At 37.0% G+C, this 21323-nt stretch overlaps 1 protein-coding gene across 2 annotated transcripts in view; it reads left to right on the forward strand.

Annotated features, from left to right (window-relative positions):
* The window catches only part of LOC120347789 (extracellular matrix organizing protein FRAS1-like), a 185096-nt gene that overhangs the window by 104188 nt on the left and 59585 nt on the right, over positions 1-21323 (forward strand). The window contains exons 18-47 of one of the 2 annotated variants that reach the window (XM_039417879.2): positions 618-774; positions 1554-1712; positions 2536-2676; positions 2966-3073; positions 3481-3645; positions 4255-4334; positions 4664-4837; positions 5476-5684; positions 5972-6122; positions 6371-6517; positions 6858-7012; positions 7453-7645; positions 8009-8229; positions 8858-9127; positions 10148-10320; positions 10700-10851; positions 11624-11734; positions 12230-12370; positions 12888-13003; positions 13391-13553; positions 13991-14126; positions 14661-14839; positions 15475-15697; positions 16446-16519; positions 17232-17372; positions 17920-18091; positions 18447-18632; positions 19166-19321; positions 19737-19877; positions 20509-20636. In XM_039417879.2, the coding sequence (XP_039273813.2) occupies positions 618-774; positions 1554-1712; positions 2536-2676; positions 2966-3073; positions 3481-3645; positions 4255-4334; positions 4664-4837; positions 5476-5684; positions 5972-6122; positions 6371-6517; positions 6858-7012; positions 7453-7645; positions 8009-8229; positions 8858-9127; positions 10148-10320; positions 10700-10851; positions 11624-11734; positions 12230-12370; positions 12888-13003; positions 13391-13553; positions 13991-14126; positions 14661-14839; positions 15475-15697; positions 16446-16519; positions 17232-17372; positions 17920-18091; positions 18447-18632; positions 19166-19321; positions 19737-19877; positions 20509-20636 (4722 nt within the window). The remainder of the gene's footprint in view (positions 1-617; positions 775-1553; positions 1713-2535; positions 2677-2965; positions 3074-3480; positions 3646-4254; positions 4335-4663; positions 4838-5475; positions 5685-5971; positions 6123-6370; positions 6518-6857; positions 7013-7452; positions 7646-8008; positions 8230-8857; positions 9128-10147; positions 10321-10699; positions 10852-11623; positions 11735-12229; positions 12371-12887; positions 13004-13390; positions 13554-13990; positions 14127-14660; positions 14840-15474; positions 15698-16445; positions 16520-17231; positions 17373-17919; positions 18092-18446; positions 18633-19165; positions 19322-19736; positions 19878-20508; positions 20637-21323) is intronic. The other variant, XM_078118103.1, reaches the window with a different exon arrangement.

Here is a 21323-nt window from a genome sequence, read left to right on the forward strand (position 1 = left end):
ATTTGTTTTATAGGACCATATAAATTCACCCAAAATTTTACACTAACACTACGCTGAATCGTAGTACACATCTTGTGTGCCTGCTGTTACAATCAAACCTACTGTCTATATGACAGCTCAGTAGCTCTCTACAAATGATGCCATTGGAGTGGTGGCTAAGAGTATATATCTATTCGCAAACTATTATTAGCGACAAATGGAGAAAACAACAAAATAGGCAACGTTCAAGGGCTTAGAACGGGGGTGGGCAAGGTTTTTGTGCCAGGGGCCAAAATTTTCCCACCTAGTCTTGCGGTCCATGTAAGTGTGACGTGAAAAGTTACATTCTAAGAATAATATTCACAGTTTTACATAAGCAAAAGTTTGAACCAATAAGCTTCGTGCAAAAAATAACTTTAATCACAATCCCAACCAATCCCTTGAGCTATTTTTCAGCTAAAACATCAAAGTTTAGTTTTGTTGTGGCAGCATCAGGCGGGCCAGATTAAATTACCAAACGGGCCGGATTTGGCCAGCGGCCGGTAGTTGCCCATGCCGGGCTTAGCAACCACCAATCTATCAGTATAGAAACCCAAACCCATTTGACACTGTTTCATTTTAAGCTTTATATGTTTCAGACTACTCCTAGCGGTTCTATGTGCGTTCCTTGTACCAGGGGTTGCGCATCATGTGACTCGAAAGACAATTGTATCGAATGTGACGACAAAAAATTACGCTCTCAAATGACGTCACAATGCGTAGAATCGTGTGAAGACGGATACTTTGCTTTGAAAGGTGCGATTTTGTAATAATATTTTGTGTTCATATTTTTGCAATAAATTGCATTCAAGGTTTCCTAGAAAAAATACTATCATTCTATCTATTACATTGGCTGGTAATAGTCCCAGCAACCCCGAACGATCTAAGGTTCCACATAAAAATATTATCGAGAAAAAGATATTAAAATATTAGTTAACTTGATATTTGAGATTATTACTTTCACCAATCTAGTAGAAAAAAATTACTTTGCAAAAACAGAAAGGTCAGTCGACCAGTGTCCGTTCTATTATCTTTTAAACAATTCCCCAACAACTCAGTTTTTGGGCCAATCTTCAGATCGCCTTATAGTCAGTGGTTCTCAACCTTTTTTCTTCCGTGGCCCACTTTTGTTGCACGAAAAATTCTGTGGCCCACCAACTTCCTCTTTCAAGAGGAAAACTACAAGAAAAAACTATTTTGTAAAGATTGACACTTTGATAATTAAAATGAGAATTACCACACAGTAGCAAGAACGGCATCACCATTCATTGCTACTACAATAGTTTCACTAATTTGTCTATAACCCTAGCAAATTTCAATAGGTTTGGGGCCTACCTGAAAAAGTTTTATAGCCATGGCCCACTGGTTGAAAACCTATACCTTATACGATAAGCGTTATTTCTATCTCAGTCAATATCACCACAATGACTAGGATTGGTTTAATGTGACGCCCAATCGAATGAAAGATAAGTTTCGATGACTTTTCATTGGGTAAATATTATTGTGATTGGAAAGTAAGTATATTTGTTATCTAGGTCAATGTGAATCCTGCCCTTCGGCATGCACTACCTGTGAGCTTCCACCTAGTGGAGGAACAAGACCTCGTTGCACATCATGCAAAGACACAGGCGCAGTTCTTCAGTTCGGGGAATGCATTGCTGGATGCGCAGAACAGTTTTACTCCGATGTAGCAGGTAATGAGTTAATTTCCATTTTTTGAATCAGAAATTTCAACTAATCATTGAATAATATTATGTGGATAAGGAATGGATACGGCGAAAAAATAAATAGTTCACTTATATTTTATTACAGAATATTACAAAGATTTGTATACAAACATTTTACTGTATTATATGTAGCATGTCGTGATTCAAAACATATTCACACGCCCTATTTGTCAATTATAATATATCAATCACATGGGCCAGATAAAATGATATGGAATACAACTCAAAGTATTTCCTCGGATACTGATCCAGGACAACTAACTGGCTTCAGACTTGCAATATTCTACCAGTAAATTCGTCACTTTGCTATTTTTATTGATACTATATCGCTCGTTCTTTGTCTGAACTTTATCCCCACATTTCCACCAAAAAGGTTCTTGATCGTTCCTCCTCGATTTACAGCTAATTGTATAAAAACACTAATTATAATTTAAAACACGGGTGTGCAACCTGCGGGGAGCCAAATGCCTTTGCTCCGCTAAGCCTATACCTGAGTCCAATTTATTATCTATATGTCTATGACTTTACAATGCCTTACCAGCTGACTTGTGCCAACAACGCATGTCGCAAGATTAAAATCCAAAATTTTTATGCTTGCAACCACTAGATAAAAAAAAAAGTGTGGCCCGCGGTTTCACCCAGTTATTTCTATAAAGGTTGCACACCCCTGATTTAAACTATTCCTCTTTGAGCTCATGATCGCGGTGGTTTACATTCAATATTATGTATGTATTCTGTTTGTCCATTTCTCATATGTATCTGTATTATTTTTTTTTATCTCAACACTTAGGGAGCTCGCTTGGAACTCCGATTTGCAAAGAATGTGATTGGAGTTGTAACCGGTGCTGGGGTCCGGATTCAAACCAATGTCTTGAATGTATGCCTGGCTCAAAACTACAGAATGGAAGATGTGTGAAACAATGTACTTCAGGTAAGTAACTGTTATCTTTAAATTTCGATTTAGTCAAAATTACGCTGGCCTTGCAGTAAAACCTGTTTTAGCCCTGGTCATTCCATAATTTAGTCCACCTCTTCACATAAGATATAAAAATGGTCCAGACGTAAAAATTCTCTGCATTTGATGACGGAAATCTTGCTCCTACTTATAGTGATGGCCACAGAATTTTTTCCATACTGTAACTTACAAAATTAGTAATCAAAATTATATCCATACCTTGACAGCGATAATATTTTGTTAACACATTATTTTCTGTTTTCAGGATACTACCAATCATCATCTGTTTGTCTTCCATGTAAAACCAAGCATTGTGTCTCCTGTGCTGATGAAAACAGTTGCTCTGCATGTCGTCTTCCACATCATATCCATGGTAAGCTTTAATTTTATGGTTTGAAGATTCAGTGAAAAAAACATAAATACAACATGTAAATAATTCATTCTCTCCCCCGGATTAAAAATACCACAAATCTATACATGAAATTACTCGCAGCAGACATTCTACTCACAAGGATTTATTCGGTTCATGATACCTGGCATTATTAAAAACTGCACAACAGATTATGATATGGGTGTCGCTGCTAGATAACCAGCTTTAGTTCCCCGTTCCTTCTCCAGTGAAAATTGTATTCAGCATTATTTCTTTAAACTTTGCATGTTATTTTTTTACTGGATGGAAAAAATAAATTTGACTATGACATGTTTTATTTTAACCCATCTAATAATACTCACTCTCTCTATCAAAATAAACTTAAAATAAATGTTTAAATTCACTTGCAGAAAACAAGTGCGTCTCATCCTGTCCACAAGGATACGTTCATGATCCAACAACCAACACATGTGTAGCATGTCCATCACATTGCCTTCACTGCACAACCCCAACATCCTGCGACCAATGCGATGCTCAAACTTTCATGCAGGCCGAAACCGACCCATTGGATAAAAGTGAGTTTTTTGTTATACTTGTGAAGTTCCAAACAGAACCATGTTTTCTCATACCAGATTTTTGTAAAAATAGCACGGAGCTGGGAACGTGTTGTCACATCTGTACAGGGGCGTGCCCAGTTCGGTCCCCTCTTCTTTTAAAATGTAAAAAAAAATGTATCATACATAGCAATGTTTCGTAACTTGAAACCTCAAGACCCGCCAGCTGTTACGGTCTAACTTAGCCAATAGAAAACTCAAAACTTGTGTTGATATTAACTCCTGACTTCAAGCGTCCTTGTAGTTCCAAAAACCTGTCAATATCACCACCATCACCACAAATTATGTGTCAGTCAAATAGGTTGGAGTTCAAATATATAAACCGTTTTTGTCTTATTGAGCTCTTTTAAAAATAATTTCCTTGTCTTTCACGATTTTAATACGCCTCTTCTTCAGAAAGATGCGCTTAACAAGCAATGTTTTCAGTTGGGCATTGCCAATTTATCACACTCTTGGAGAGATGGTGGAATTTGAACCAGAGATTTCATACCTAGAATTCCAACAGCAAGTTCAAAATATTCAAGGCTTTACCTACTAGGCCATTGGTTAAAACTATCTTCGAATTTACAGCCCCAAGACACAGACGAAGTTCACTTTGCGGAAATTGCAGAAACGGATACTTTGGAAATGAAATGACAAGACTGTGCCAGGTATTGTTTTCTGGACTGATTTGCATTCAAATGGTCTAATAATTGTTTCTAATATAAAATAAATTTACACAGAATATATGTGTGTCTGGTACTATAGGAATGCTCCGGAAAATTCATCTATGGAATATTTATTTCAGTCTCTATCTCCATACTTTAACAGCGCCCTGTTCGAGTCAATAAAAGTTGTGAGCAAGTTTGATTCATTTCTGGCTTAGATAAAAGTTGTCAAACCCAATACTATCAATTTTAAACTTTTGCAGCCGATCGGCATTTTCCCCCGTCTTCATATTTCACCTTAAAACTTTGAAAACCATTTGTTATATATCCAGGCGAACAACGAAGCACCAGCTCTTTCCATTCTTCGACCTATCATCGTCACAATGAACGGAAGATCAGTCATTGATGACAAAATAATAGAGGCTTCAGACAAAGACTCAGCCGATGACCAACTGAAACTTATTTTGGAAGCACAACCACGAAACGGGCGGATTGAAGTCGATAATGTAAGTAGTGTTTTCAATGATTTGACTGATTCACGCCCCACGCTGGCATCATATGTCCTACCATATTTATATAAACTAGCTAACTTCCTTTGGCGATAAGAATCATTTACTTATGAGTGAGTGCGCGTGGTCTTGTATTTTCTACTAAACATTGATGCTGAAAAATGACGGAGGTCATTCTGCCTGTAATCCAATTGTGGTTGAGATAAACTGACGAGTTTGTCTAGATGCGGAAATGAGGTCGATTTTATGCGATCCTCTTGTCTGACCCCACCGTCCTATCAGCTGGATATGACTCATACCTTTCTTGGTATAGGAAATGCAAACTACTTCTATACCAAGGTTTATTTTGTACACTCCACCATCACTAGCGTACCGAAAAGGCATTGTACAATGTCCCATTCCAAGCGACTTTAAATCGCACGAACGAATTCAAGGTTTTCTGTCGTGACGTCGGGATCTATACTTTGGCGAGGTTTGCATTATGATTTGCGCTTATCTTCTTCAATGTCCCACCTCTGTATTTTGGCATCTAGTTTTTGCGAATTCTTTCTTTGTTTCCCCGTAATTTTCAGGTTCTTCTACATCAGCTCGCCATGCTATCTATACCGAAACTGATTTTTAAACTTTATTTTCAGATCAGAGTTCGAATCGGTGACGAAATTCCACTATTAAAAATCAAACAAGGAAGTGTTTGGTTTGTTCCAGATGAGATTGTTCGTCTACCTCGTGTTGCAAGGGTTAAAGTAACGGATGGTCATCTTGAATCTGCATCACAAGACATCAACATACTGATTGTATCCACTCACCCACCTATGGTTGTCAGGAACAAGCCGCTTGTAGTCAGGTGAAACAGCTTCTCTTTTTTGGCAAGTACTTGAGTGGCGTAGCCAAAAATTTTCAAAAAGCGGGGTCTGAAATTTTTAACAGCCAGATGTTAGATCGTAACAGCTAGCGAGTCCAGCCGAAAGTCAAAAAATTGGATTTTCAATAGTCTTGAGGATATCGAAAAATCGATTACGGGAAAGCGATTATTTCAACGAGAACAAAAGCTAAGAAAATGGTACAATCCGTGTCCAATTTCATGCCAATTGCTCATTAAATTAAAATGCATTTTTATTTTTATCATTCTAGCTCTGGTCAAACAACAGAGATATCGTTGTCAAATCTGATGATAACCGATGACGACAATTCAGCTGACGTCACAATAACCATTGTTTCATCACCAAAGTATGGATTTATCACTAATACGAATCACGTGGACACAGAGGTTTTGGACTTCACGGTAAGATTACATTTCTTTATTCATTAAAAAAGCTATTGCGTTGGCACTAATCCGACACAAGTCTGAGTAATATCAGTACCGTACGAAAAATGCCAAATGATATTCAGCTGCCGGAGTAAATAAAAATAAAACAAGTATGCTCACTTATCGGTAGTCTCCTTCTTATAAATATATGAGAGTTGTACTTTAAAATATGTGTTATTGGCCGCCCGATTTGAAGAATAATATCCTCTGTTTGCACCACCCAGCTTGAAGACATCGATCAGAATGTTTTACGTTACACTCCGAGGAAAGGACTGAAGTCGAAATCAACCTTGTATGACGTCATCGGACTTCAAGTATCGGACAAATATCACGTGATCAATGTCGCACTCAGAGTGGAAATCGTACCCAAGGTAAATGAGAACTTACAATTATGCTGTACTTGAACCGTTCAGCGTGCTCATGTACGAAAGCTCTTGGGAGAGCAACTTCGCAATGTATTTATTTACTTAAACTTTCGTTAGTTCGCAGTAGCAATAATTACTAATCGACTAATTGACTAATGCATATGGTGCTAATTATGAATGGGGGAATTTGAAAATCGACGAGGCACGGCGTATTTCATTTGTATATAAACTAGCTAACTATGAGTTGAGCATAGCGCATATACAAAAACCTAAAATGAAATTTTTAACTCGTGTTTGTTTTCAGACTAAATATTGAAAAATTGAATTTTACTTTTTCCATTTTCAGGCTTCTTCTGCACCGTCATTAGTTACCAACAAACCATCTCGTGTAAGAAGCAAAGGGCTGTTGCACATTACAAGCGAGTTGTTGAACACTGTCGGGAAAAGAGTGAAAGACAAATCCAAACTGGTCTACGCGCTCAAACCTGTGAACTTTACAAGGTTGGTAGCGTTATTTTTTACTTGTTTGCTCCAATTGTCCCTTTATTGTAGTTTTCGACTCATTATACTCTTGATATCTTCTTCTCGCATGATGGCATACTAATTAGACTGCTGGACTAAATCTAGATTTTATGATCAGAAGAGTGGGGTCATCCGAAAGTGCTGATATAGGCCTACAGTAAATGGTTCATTGTATAAGAGCTGTGGAATTCTTTTCACCAACCTTTCTATTGTAGTACTGACTCGAAGTGTTTAAAGTACCAACTCAACAATACGTACTGTCATCTTAGCTTCACTTGTTCGAAGGATTGATCCAAATATACCATAAACATGGCCATAGTGGTCGCTTGCAAGTTGTCTGTCAAACCGCAATTAATTTAATAACAGCCAATAGTAAAAAATGATTTCCGTCGCTTATTTTAAAACCCTTTTTTTCACAGCGGAGAAGTCGTTAAAATTTCACCCATGTCATCTGATGACCCAATGCTAGTGACTGACAACTGGGTAAAGATGGAAGACACCGTTTACAGATCTCCGCCATTGATGAGGTTTTCACAAGAGGACGTAGACGAGGGCGATGTCTGGTATCGTGATCTAGGCGGCCTTGGTGAAGTTGAGGCGTTTGAATTCCAGGTAACAGTAACTCAATATTTACAACCTTTCGCCTCAGAATTGAAAAACACTGGGAGTTTCAGATTCAATTCAAATAAGCCAGATTCAAAATCAAAATTTTCAACCTGCCAAAGAGACTTCTTGAAGTTAGGGTTCGGAACTCGCAACTGATAGAATGAGGTTTGGTAGTGGTTTAAAGCCCATGGATCAAAATATTGTCGTTCCGAAGTCGGCCAAGAATAGGGCCAAGTTTATTTACGACCCAAATGTTATTTTTACACTATGGAATTGTGAAAATAGTTTGCGACTCCAGTGTTCTGATTATTAAGCAAAGCAAAAATCTCAAAACGATGGTAACTAATATAACAACAAACGTATATTCAGGTTATTGATGAAAACTACCGACCAGCTCGTCACGTCACGGATGACGTATTCCGTGTGTCTGTGATCCCAGAAAACACAGAGAAGCCTCACATAGCAAGAGGAGTAAGTTTCCCACCGCAGATGACAGCAACCGAGGACCATGTCACTGTTTTACACAGTGGATATATCAGATATACTGATGAAGACACTCCTGATAGAGATTTGATTTATAATATTACGAAGTAAGTGATTGATATTGAAATCAGTAAGATTAGTGGATATATCCAGTAGTGGGATTCAGCCGGTTCGCACCGGTTCTATAAAACCGTCTCACGGAATTTTATGAGATCAGCAAACCGGTTAGCATTAATGGTTTATTTACTAAAAAAAAAGATGACTTTTTGTATCAGAACCGGCTGAAAAATACGACTTTTGTGATGGAACCGGCTGACAAAAAATTTGAATCCCAGCTCTGGGTATATCTATTCTTTATGTGGTTCAACATGGCTCGTGTAAACAGCTTGAGGCTGTTTGGGCTAGTTATTTTATAAGGGAGCCCCATCATACTACCTCAGTCGGGTGTTTGTATACTTCAGCTTAGAGTGTGCTTACGGCTTTCTTTACCTTTGACAGCGTATATGGAATGCACCATCATTACATTGGTATTATATAGGAAGTTGAGGCAGCAGTATAAGTCTTTGAATTAAGTCTTTCGTGATAAATTGACAGACACCTATCCAACATACCTATATGAGCGACTTTAAAAATTAATAAAATTTCATTTCTATGCCATAATAAAAGCCACTGTTTTGGTTATACAACAAGCACACTTACTTCCAAGAGCATGTAATTTAATAAATACATTAACAGGTCCATTCCGCCATTCTTTGGAAGTATTGAGCACGCAGACAACCCTCTCGTCCCGATCACCGTCTTCACACAAAGTGAAATCGATTCAAACAAGATCATCTTCCGACCTGCCAGTGAAATTATGATGTCATCAATGGGTGATGGTATTACTGATGAAGTCATAATGGATGACGATTATGATGATATAATGGACGGCGAAACCGCAGAAGACCTTTCGGAATACGGATACACATACGATCATCATAAGTATGAAGCATTCACATTTGAAACGTGAGTGGCTTCTCATGCATCTTCATATTCTACCCAGTGGCATAGTTTAAATATCTCAAAATATCATACAAAAATTCAAAATATTCAAGCAGGTTTAAACTAGTCTACCCTCTGGATAACCAAATTTTTATGAAATGTAACTGATACCCTTTTACATACAGTACATTCTCAATATTTTTGTTTTTGTATATATATACATATATATATATATATGGAATGAGTGATTTTTAAAAAAAGAAAACGATAGTTTTGTTCCATCACTTAACCATTCAATATCGAACTTGGATCTAAAACAAAACAAAACTTCTAAAAACTGTAACTATGACACTGGCTTCATTTGCTCAAACTTTCGCATAAGCATCGGTGTATTTATAAACGCTTGTTGTTTGTTTTCACTCATGGCTGAATAATGTATTGGTGGGCATTGGCATTTTCGTTTGCAATCAGTTTAAAAAATAACGCTTCTGCATTTTTGCTCTCATCTCATGTTATCAACGCTATCATGCTGTTAAAATTGCTTTTTGCTCGGGGATTTCTTGTTTCATATATCTTTCACTATATTGGGAGTAACTGTAATACATTTTTGATTTTTGCTTTAAGAAGGATCACAATAACTCGCTTAAAACTAAACGAATCTCAGCGTGGTATAACCAAATGACATATATATCAGAGTTGAACATATTGCAGTTTGCGTTTATTGTGCTCCTTGCCGTATAAAAGCAATGCCCCCTTATTGGAATCCGGCCAGAATATACCTGGTAAATAAATGTACAATTTTTGGTCACTTGTAACTCACGAAACAGTGGTATTTGCTCTTTTAATTGTTAGCTCCTGTGTGGGAGGGCGAGAATGCGGTTACCTATTTCGTTACACCAGGAAACAATCTCCTCAGCAAAAAGCTTTATTTGGTACAAACTGGGGAATCGATACGACCATACATGCGGTCATCAAAGTCATCTCCCGCCATAAAAGTAAACTTACTGGCTTTGTCAATTTGGTTATCACATATTTTTATCACAGTCGAGGTCTCCCTAAAGAAGTACAATTCGAATACACAGTATCAGATGGTCAACATACATTGGACCCAGCTAAGTTTACAATCAAACTGGTCGACCAGGGGAACACTGCCGGTCCTACTTTCACCAATCCACATCCTAGAATTGATGTCACACAAGGGGGAACTGCTCCTATTGGTATGAATTATGCCAAAATTCTTGTTTTGGACTTAAATAGAGAAAAGTATAGGGTACATGTGAGGGTACATATAGAGTATACGTGTGAAATTTAGAGACATGTTTTCGAACCTCTGATTATCAAACCGTTAAAATGGGATAGGATTAAGGGTATAACCTTGGTTAGCGTAAATATCACATTTCAGGTATGATAATGAGTGCTTTATAAAGTGTGATTAAATATTGTGTTAAAAAGCACGAAGTTTGACTTGAATCAAAATGGGCACGAGGTCGTCATATTTCCCAACTTAAATATGATATTTTTCTCTGTGACTGGTGAGGACCATCGATTTGGTGAACCATCGTGCCTTTTTTATTGTAAATTTTTAACATGTCACAGGAACGCAACAGCTGAGCATCACTGATCCAGATACCCACCATAGAGACTTGATATTCACTCTCGTGAAACGACCCCGTCACGGGTCAGTGGTCAGAAATGACAGAGGAATGAGAGTGATGTTGAGAGAAGGAGATTCATTCACGCATGACGAGGTAAGGAAAAAAAATTCAGTTACCTTATTAAATATCAGTGTTTTGTATGTATGTATGTATGTTTGTCAAATCAATATAAAAGAGTTTACATTTATCAATATTGGAGACGGGATGTATGCACAAGACCATACCGGCCTAAAATACAAATATGCGGCATGCACCCCTTTTGATAAGTAATAAAATAAGAGTAAAACGTTAAATCAATTACGTATAATATGGTCCTTTACTACAGACAATTACCTAGTAGGCGCTAAACTTCGAATCGCGGGTCTAGTCGAGTCACGAGTGAATCATTGACTTTCCCTGGTGGTTGGTAAGGTACGAATTCCAGTCATTTGACAAAGATGGCGCTTCCGTAGTATTCGTACCAAGATCGCGCACAACCTGCTAACCCTAGACTGGTACACATACTATGTTCAGGTTGTGCGCCATCTTGGTACGAATACTACGGGAGCACCCATATATGTGGTATATGAGCGATTTCTTGTAAATTAGGAAGAATTATTCCTGCCTTCATAATATAAATGTAACGGAGGTTACGGTTTCAATGGTACGAAATGACTAAAAAATTAGTATTCAAAGTATGACATTTTCAAATATTTTGGTATTTTGAAGTTTTTGAAATTCTTATGCGTGGCCAACCCGCTTGAGGACACCGTCGGCTGTATTTTGATTTTTCAAATTTTTAGGTATGCTTAGCTTTCATTAACAAGCTGTCATAAGTTATACTGAAACAGTTTTCAAGTCCTCTAGTAACATATTGTAATTTCAGATTCAGCGCAACTCACTTCATTATGTCCACGATGGATCAGACGAAGTACTAACTGATCAACTACAAGTCAGCGTGACAGATGTAACACACACAGCGACAAAAGTTATTCAGGTTAGAAAATCTGCCTGCTGAACTAAATTCATTGGGTATTTCTGATTTAACACGCGATACAGGGCAGTAACAAGTTCATCATAATATAAGGACTACAAGTTTAGGATGACATGCTTTTGTATTTTGATGCCCAGTCGGTTTATTACTACTGCCTCTCGATATCAACGTCCTATACAGTCGGTATTTTTCGATGGGACCCATAAGAGTCTAAATGAGATGTATACAGTCTGCTATGTATTTTTTTATTTTTTTGAATGTATCGACTAACGTTTTCATAACATATTTGTCAATCCCGTCTCAACGCACAAAGGTAGGAATGGATTAACCATAATCAATATAAGCACGTGCTCAGAGCACCAAGTAAAAGAAGGCACCACGTTATTTCTATAGACGAACATGCACATACGCACTTATGCAAGTACACAACGGTTACAGTAAAACACATTTGATGGTAGATTAAAACACTTTAAAATCGATTAAATTATTTTTAACCAGGTATCAGTTCTCAAAACGGACAGCACAGGCCCCACTCCTGACCTATCGAGTGAATTATCGTTGGTAGTCAACGGTGGAAGCGTAGCAACTCTGAAACGAGAGAACCTTGCCTACGCGGATCACGATTCGACCGATGCCGAGGTGAGTGTTTTTATCAATTGAGTAAACCTATATATAAATAAATAGCTGGCGGTTCAAGCTAAACAGTAACAAAAGGAAATAAATGCTGCATTACACAATATGCTTCATCCCCTGGGCAGGAAGTGTATGTACATTTGGATCGTTTGCTCAAGTATTATTGTTACGCAATATTGGAATGTCAATAACCCGAGATTGGTATAACGTCGGTCAAGGTTTATTACGCACTAAGTGTACATATGGATCGCTCCGCTTAATTTTTGTTATTGTTGAAGTGATTATTGTTGTTATGTCGCACCGATTACGTTATCTGTGTATATTCATGAGTTTTTATTTGAAATTCCCCTCTTAGTCAATGTTCCTAAGTTAAATAAATTTTGTTTAAGAATTTTCAGAAAGTTAAATGGTATAATTTGTTCTAATAGTAATGTGTATTTTGTCTAAAGTTTTATTTTATATTGTCGACGTGAATTTTGTTTATAACTTCCTAAAATTATAATGTGCGCATTAAATTAAATAGATTATCTACCACGTTGAATCTGAACTTCTACATGGAATACTTGACAGTGAAGTGCTGGGCGATATTGTGTCGGGGGACACCTTCAGCCAAGCGGACATCAATATTGGACATATCAAGTAAGCAGCAACAAATAAGTTTTAATTGATCGCTCTGTTGCGATTCTCATGGGTACAAACGATCTTTGATAGGGGGTACCTGGGATATGTGAACATACATGCATGCATGTGGGACTAAAAATCTGTTATAGTCGGCCGATTTCTCTTGTTAGATGGAGTGTTGGAGGCGATGCATTAAATTGCGGTACAGAAAATTAAGAAAACGAGAGTTTTGAAACAATGCCGATTGCCCAATAAAGGGTGATCAAATTGGGGAAATAAATCAGATCAAATCATTTCCAAACCATGATACGTATTCTTTTCTTTCCAGTTATCATAGCTCTGTGACAGCTGCATATGCATGTAGTGGCATATTGCTGATTTTAACCAGTCTTTTTTTCTTCCAAGATACCGCAGCTCTGTGACAGCTGGTGCCAAACCACTCACCGACGAACTCCACTTCAGTGTGACGGATAGATCAGGCAACAAACTATCGAATCAGTTGTTAACAATCACAATCACTCCCGCAGATAGCCAACCGCCAGTGGTCACTGTTGGAACAGGAATTCAGGTGAGTTATAAATTAGATTTCGACGTCAAACAGTACAATTCTTATCTTATAGGTTTTGTTTAGTGTTTTGTGGTAATGTTTATCAAAATGATAGAAAATATTACAATGGGGAAAGTTCTATGTCCTCAAGAACTCCTTCGCTTGTCATGCATCTACATACGTCCAACTGTTTCCCTGATGTATCCGGAATCAGTTTAGTTTAACTTGACGGCGACGTCTATCCAATCAGAGGAATATAACTATGCATCAGTTGACAAAAACTCATATGTGTCCTAATTGTCTACATGCCTAACCATTGTTGCAAATAAGAGTTGGTTTCGTAATCACTGATTAACTGGCGGAATTCATATCCTTTGAAGACGAAATTTCTCCGAACTGAGAGTACAAAATTACCATTCCCATAATCATATCATAATTTAATCTATTAATTTTGTTAGGTCGAAGAAGGCGGAAGTGTCCTCATAACACCACGTGACGTGATTGCAACAGATGCGGATACTCCGAAGAAGGATTTGAAGATCACGGTCACAACAAAACCAAGGGTTGGATATTTCTTGAACACATTGAGAACAGGTTAGCGACTATTTTTAGTAAGAAAATTTGCTCAAAGCATGGCATAGTACGCGCGCTCACGTAGAAGTGAACAAGACTCATCTATGAGCACAGTTACTTCTTGAGATTACTGGCACATATCGCGTATTGAATAATGTAACCAATTAAAATGGACAAAAATTTTCAAGGAATTCAATTTTTCTTTGACAAACAATTATCTTAATTTTAAGCCTTGGTTGTGGCGTTGTATAAATATGGCTCCTTAATTGATTTGTCTTTGTGTTAGTGGATCCGTGTGCATTGGGTATCAAAACACTATAGCAATAGAAAAGTCTTTCAATACACTTTTGCAAATTTAATTTATATTCCATAGACTGACTTTAAATAGAAATAATTTTTTGAAACTTTCATAAAAAACTTGGTCAGAGGAATCGTTATAGAAATCAAGTTATGAATATCTGTAGTTTCTGGTGGAGTTGACTCTTTTTTTGTTATTATAGTTAATATGACGCAAAAAGTTCCAAATAATGATTAGTCTGATATAAATTTTCACAGACGTCTTAAACGCTGACGAAGAAGAAGTTTGGTTCAGCATGCAAGACGTCCTCGATGGAGCAATATATTATGTTCAGAGTCTGCACCGACACTCAGAACCAAAGAAAGATTTCTTCAAGTTCACGGTCTCTGATGGCCACAACGTTTCACCGAATTATAGAATGAATATTACTATAACGGTAAGAGTAAATTTATTTGGCAATTTTTTTAGTTTGATTTAGAGTGGCCCGACTTCAAGCCTGCTAAACTCCTGCGCCCCAGTCAGGAGTGTTGTGTCTCACAAAACCCCTGGAAATTTACGCTACTGGATATTCTTTCTATATTTTAAATTATTTAACCTCGGATACTGGGCTGTGCCTCAAACCTTCCTCGCTGAAGTATATTTTGCAATGCCTGTGCAAAAATTGAAACTTATTGTCTGAAAACCGGTATTTCGGCCACAAACCTTTTGGTGTGAAAATTACTTTACTTACTTACTGAGATCCGAGTTTTGACAAATATTAGACCACGCCATTCGCTTCCAAATTTGAACCGCTTATCACTCAATACTAAAGCATAACATTTTGATGAAATGTCGATGCCCTTGAAGGTCAATAATTCATTATTGAATCACCTTTAGACTCTGGAAGATTATCAGCCTTATGACTACAGTATATTTGAAAATATTCTTAATGTGCGATTTTTCATTGTTTCTTGTTGTTTATTGTTTAGTACAATTATAAATCATAAGACAGAGTTAAATTCAGTAAACAAGCGGCGTTATCTGTATTTACTCTCAAGTTGGTCATTAATATTATTTCGTTTCTATCTCCAGCCTACTAACGACGAAGAACCTTCTGTCAAGACGAACACTTTAATCTGCAAAAATGGTCACGCAACAATGATTCTCAACGCATCATTGCTCGTGCATGACGAAGACACTCCCACAAACGAATTGGTTTTCACTGTGACGTCATTACCACGCCATGGATACCTTGTAAAGTTTTCAGAAAAGATGCCACATGACATGATGAATAAACTAAAGATGATGGGAAATGGTAAGCATTGCACTGTTTGTATACTATGGATCTTCTATCCTGTTTACGCGTCAATTCTTTGGCTGTAAATGTTTGATAATCAAACTTGTCACACAAAAATACCGAATCATGCAGCAGCTTAGATAAATTTTGACTACTCTGGGGAAGGTATCTAAAATATTTGAGCCTTGTGTAGTTTCGTACCTAACATACTTCTAGTGGGCGTAGCATTACATTTTTTTGATATGGTTCCGGGTGCTCGTCTGCGCGTCTTGGATGGTAGTTCGTATAGTTTGAAGGGATCTATTACGTCACTGTGACGTCGTAGTGACGTAATTTTTGGATGGCGTACGTAGTCAGGTGGGTGTTAGGATTAACACGTGAAAAAATTGATATGCTATACCCACTAGAAGTATGTTAGGTACGAAACTACATGAGACCCAAATATTCGACCAGGACTCTGGATTTCAAATTTGCAATTGCGACAACTTTGCCATTCGCGCAGAATTCAATATTCGAACTCGGTCTTAAATGAATTTAAAACCACTATCTCCGCTGACTCCGATAACAGAAAAAAAACTGTTGTTGTATTCTTTCCCACACTGTCATGGTTTACACATATTTATCAAACATGGGGGAAATGATTGGAGTGAGCCTATGAAGTAATATTCATAAAATCTACGGGGCTGGGACAAAACATAACATGTATGAGACACCAAAAAACTTTACAACCCATTAGCATATTTTATACTGAGCTTATATTTTACAGGCGCTCTCCAGCTAGACATGATGGAAGAGAAGAAGTTGATGAAACTAAGAGTCGGATCCACATTCACCTACCAGGTACCCACGTACTCAATAATCATTAAGTTAATTACTAGTTGTCTTCATTGGGGCGGTTGATTATAGACTAACACAAAAAACTATCTGGCCTAATATATCATTTTTTGCAACACAACGAAATGAGTATAATAATAACGCATAGACAAATGATGCGTGGTTATTCCAGCTTTTGATGTTATATCGAGTGTTAATTTGCGAATATGAGAAATATTTTGTTATTATCTCTTAATCACATTTATTGTTGGAAAGAATTAGAGCATCAAATTGACTATTTGGCAAAACCTTTGAACTCGATAAAATCCTATAGGGAATAGATACATTCAGATTCTCATATGATTTTTTACTATCATTTTCCATTAACGTAAATTGGTTATTTTCTCAATAATATCTATAAAAGCTTTTGCAATTTTCAACTATTCCATAATTGTATTAACCAGTCAAAATATATTAAAAATGGGCCGCTTATTCACGAATTTCCCTCCCAACAAGGCCCTGCATAAGCGGCGTCACTGATATCATACGATATGCAAGGAGCTACTGTTATTTTGAATCACCGTGATCTTTCCAGTTCAGCATTGCCTACCCAATTTATTACACCCTGGTTGATGCGACGGGCATGGGATTTCATTGATGAAAAATTACAAATTCATGTCCAAATATGAACTTTTACTGCTTGGATATTTCTAATCACTTTGATATTTCATGTTTCCAGGACGTCCTCGATCAACTGATTTGCTTTGAAAGTGAAGGATACGCTTCTCATGCGTTAACAGTGCACAGACGCAGAAGAGATACTCTTGGCTTTGTTCTCAGTGATGGACATTACGAGACTCCGGGGAGCATCAATATTGAAGTAAGAACTTTAAGTTAAATTTAGATTTTCATATTAAGTGCTCTACTTACTCTAGCGAGCAGTAAATTGAACTTAGGAAGTAACGCTGGCAGGCCATTTGGTAACAACTGAGGCTTGTTGATTGGCGAATGTCGAGTATTGATATGACTGGCCCTTGATCTAATCTTCGTAGTCCATTATTTGGTTAGCGCATTGCCGACTAGCCACCATTTTTATTTTTCAAATTTATTTTTCCTGTTATCAGGATAAAGTGGTTAGGATTGAGCGGCTAGGTTGAACTTGGACTGACAATGGTTAGGATTCGGGATCTAGCTGTTCAGTCAGTTGACACTAATCGACACTTCAGTGATTAGTAATAATTGGTTAGTGATTGCTGTTTAAGGGAGTATTTTACACTTCCTCTACGAACAAGGTTTTGCACAAGCAGTGACTAACTAAAGTGATGGGCTTGGTAAGGGTATTGGACTTCTCTATACTGTTGAAACTAACTAACCAATACATTAACTATCGCGCAAGCAAAATTCTCATTCCAAAATGTTTTTACCAGGTTGAGCCGGACGACACCGCTGCGCTAACATCAACAACAGACTACAACGATTTTGATACGAGTGATGCTGAGTCTGAATTCCATGAAAACGTGATCGAGGAGGAAGTAATGCTGCATAAGACATTGGTTGTGCCAGAGGTTGAAGCAAATACTGGAATCACCGTGGAGAAAGGTATGGCGAATTTCTCATCTCCTTGCCGTCTTAGGGTGCTTCATGTACCCGCTGGCACATGGACTGGTGGCCGACCCTCGTTTGTTGACCTAAACGAATATGCCGACCCTAATATAATTCATTTTGTCATTCTTGCGATCGCAAACCAATTCAGCAAACGCGGTGCTATTGTCGTACCTGAAAAAATACGCGACAAACGCTTGAATATTTGAGCATCGCCCTCTTGTTTTTCTGAAGCTTATATTTGCAGTGTTTCTATCGTTCCAGAAACACACTTTGCGCATAGCGAAGCTCCTTTAATTGCAATTATACCAATCCAATTTAGTTTTGCTAACATTCTCATCTTTATTGCTAGGCACTACGACAGTGATTACTCGTACTAACTTGCGAGCATCAGATAAAGGAAGCCTTGACAATTCACCACGTTATGTTGTTGTCCGTGGACCAACTGTTGGATTTCTTCAACTGCATAAATCACAATTCCTAATCAACGTTACGTCAAGCGGAGAAAGTGAATTTTATCAGCAGGACATTGATGAAGGTATAAGTCTGTTGTTTTTGATCGCTACCGCAATATAATTTTTAGTATACCTTTGAATGAGTGGTCAGGAGGGAGCCATACAAGCATTTTAACTATTTGGTGCGCTAGCAAAATTCATTTAAAGTCATTGACGTCACTCAATTGTGCATATCTTTTAAAAAATTCTGGGTAAAGGGAGTAATCACAACTTTTAATGGGAATTTTTCAATTATTGTATTTCAATTTCTCAGAGTTTATTTGCAATTTTGGTGCGTTGGCAAAATTCAGTTTAAAGTTAGTGACGCCATTGGTCGCCTATATGCTCTGCCTATTCCCCTAAACATAATTTTGCATATTTGCTACTTAGTTCTTGGTAATTTAAGTTGAATGATATATTGCGATGCCAAATAAACTTTTCATGTAATAAAGCAACTTGGAAAAAAAGCATGTGATTCCAAAGTTCGAATGAATAAAAAGAACTCAATCTTTAGGAGCTATGCCATTAGCCAGTGTTGGAGCAAAAAAAATTCTAATTTACAATTTTCTGTTTTCAGGAATGCTCCGTTATGTTCACCCAGAAGAAGAACAAGGAGGGAATTTCAATTTCCGCTTCAATGTCGTTGGAGCATCTGGAAGTACTTTGCCAGAACAGACATTCAACATTCTTGTCAAAGAAGATAGGAGACCGCCAGTGATTAGAATAAATGACGGTATGATATAGTTTATATATTGTCCATTATCTATACTGGGACTCCATTAATTTGGTATACGTATGTAAGGAGATCACTGAGAAGGAAGCAAAAATTTTGTACAACCAGTTTTCTTCACCAGCTGGAATAGTGCTTGTTGTGAAATGAAGTTGTGGACTGTTTTCACATAGGATGGAAATGACAGTGGACCAACGATTAACATAGAGAGTTTCAGTATTGGTGGTTATCAAACGACACTCAGCAGATTCTTAAGCAGTGGTTTCTTATTTAAGGTCTTCAAATACCACAAACCCAAAGTTTTTGCGGATATGATGAGCACTTACATCTGATACTGATCATATACTACTCAAGTCTGAATCATACAGTTAATGTTACATCCAGGAATACAAAATATAACTTTCAATTCTTTATCCAGGGATTGCGGTCCAAGAGGGTTCATCGCAGAAAATCACATCAGAGAAGCTTTCTGCCAGCGATGATGTTGGACCTACTCAACTTTTGTACACAATCACTAAGGAACCAAAGCTTGGTAGAGTCGAATTCGTCAACAGACCAGGTAACAAACTAACAAACTATCGATTACATAGACAATTTATATTGAAGAACAAGCATATCTGTTGCAAATTTCTTGCTATTTATTTGCATATTTATCGACTTGAACAGCGCGGGTTTTGTTATAATCTGTCCCTACTCTGTTATATACGTGCTTTGGATTGATTAAATATATTTATAGACAATAGACAATAAGTTTATTTCGTCGTGCAAGAAATCACAACACAAATTCAAAATAGGAAAAAGTAATTATGCGTTACAGTAACGGATTTCATTGCAATTGACTGGAGGTCGCGAAGATGTTAAATTCATACAAGGAGATGTTAAATTCATACAATTTTCCAAAATGCGATGTTTTTATAACGTTTGTGCATATGAGAACGAATATACTTGAATACAATATGCTCAAAATAAAAATTTTAAGTGTTATGTAGCGAAAAGATTTATTAATTCACACAAGGTATGAAATACCAGAGCATGTCCTCGACCTCTACAAGCAAGATAGGAAACTAATTTTGCATTTACTAAGATTGAATGCACATACAAATAATACGAAACATAATACAATCTTTTTATAATATTTTTGTAGCGTTCTTGCAAATATACAAAATTCTCATTGACAATAATTATTACAGGCCACCGGATTCGTTCCTTCACCCAAAGCGACGTGAACAAGGGAAAGGTACAATACACGCATACAAGCGATGAACAACATCACCTTAGCGACGTCTTTGCATTCTCTTTGTCAGATGGAACGAACAAGGTACCTACTATTCATTTTATTTATTAGAATAATGGTTATATTTCTATCATGTATTGCTTATCAGTTGCGATTATCACAGGTAAAACCATATTCGCGGTATCTACTTATCTATATTTATATGTGCAAAACTAAAGATCATATTTCGGTTGTCGTTGGCATAGAGTTGGAGAGCTAGATCACATACAACAATATATATATATGTATAGTGTCACACAATTCTTTTTTCATTATTACAGCATCCTCTTGCAAGTGTTAGGACATTTTTATTTTTCAAATTCAGTACCTATGCCACAAATTTGAATTTGAAGCTGCTTGTGTAAAAGCAACAAGCACCATGTAAATATCTTTCCAATACGGGCAATATATCTATTTCTATTAGTTTTACATGTCAGGTTGTTCAGATCTCTATACTGTTTTGTATATAAATTGTGGATTATTATTTCAAATTTAGTTTAGATGTGCAAAGATGAGGACTATTTGAATAGACATATTTACAACCACACCAGAAATTAGATTACTTTTCCTTTGCTTTAAAAGAGATGTTATTTTGGGTTGTGGTGGACTAAAGATAAAGACATTAGAAAGAGTGAATTATCCAATACAACTATACCCATATAGTGTCATGTCATAATTTTAATGAAATAGTCAATAGTTTTAATGAAATCGAAATAATATCTATATCTCAAT

The sequence above is a fragment of the Styela clava genome, chromosome 11 (assembly GCF_964204865.1).
Source record: "Styela clava chromosome 11, kaStyClav1.hap1.2, whole genome shotgun sequence".
NCBI lineage: Eukaryota > Metazoa > Chordata > Ascidiacea > Stolidobranchia > Styelidae > Styela > Styela clava.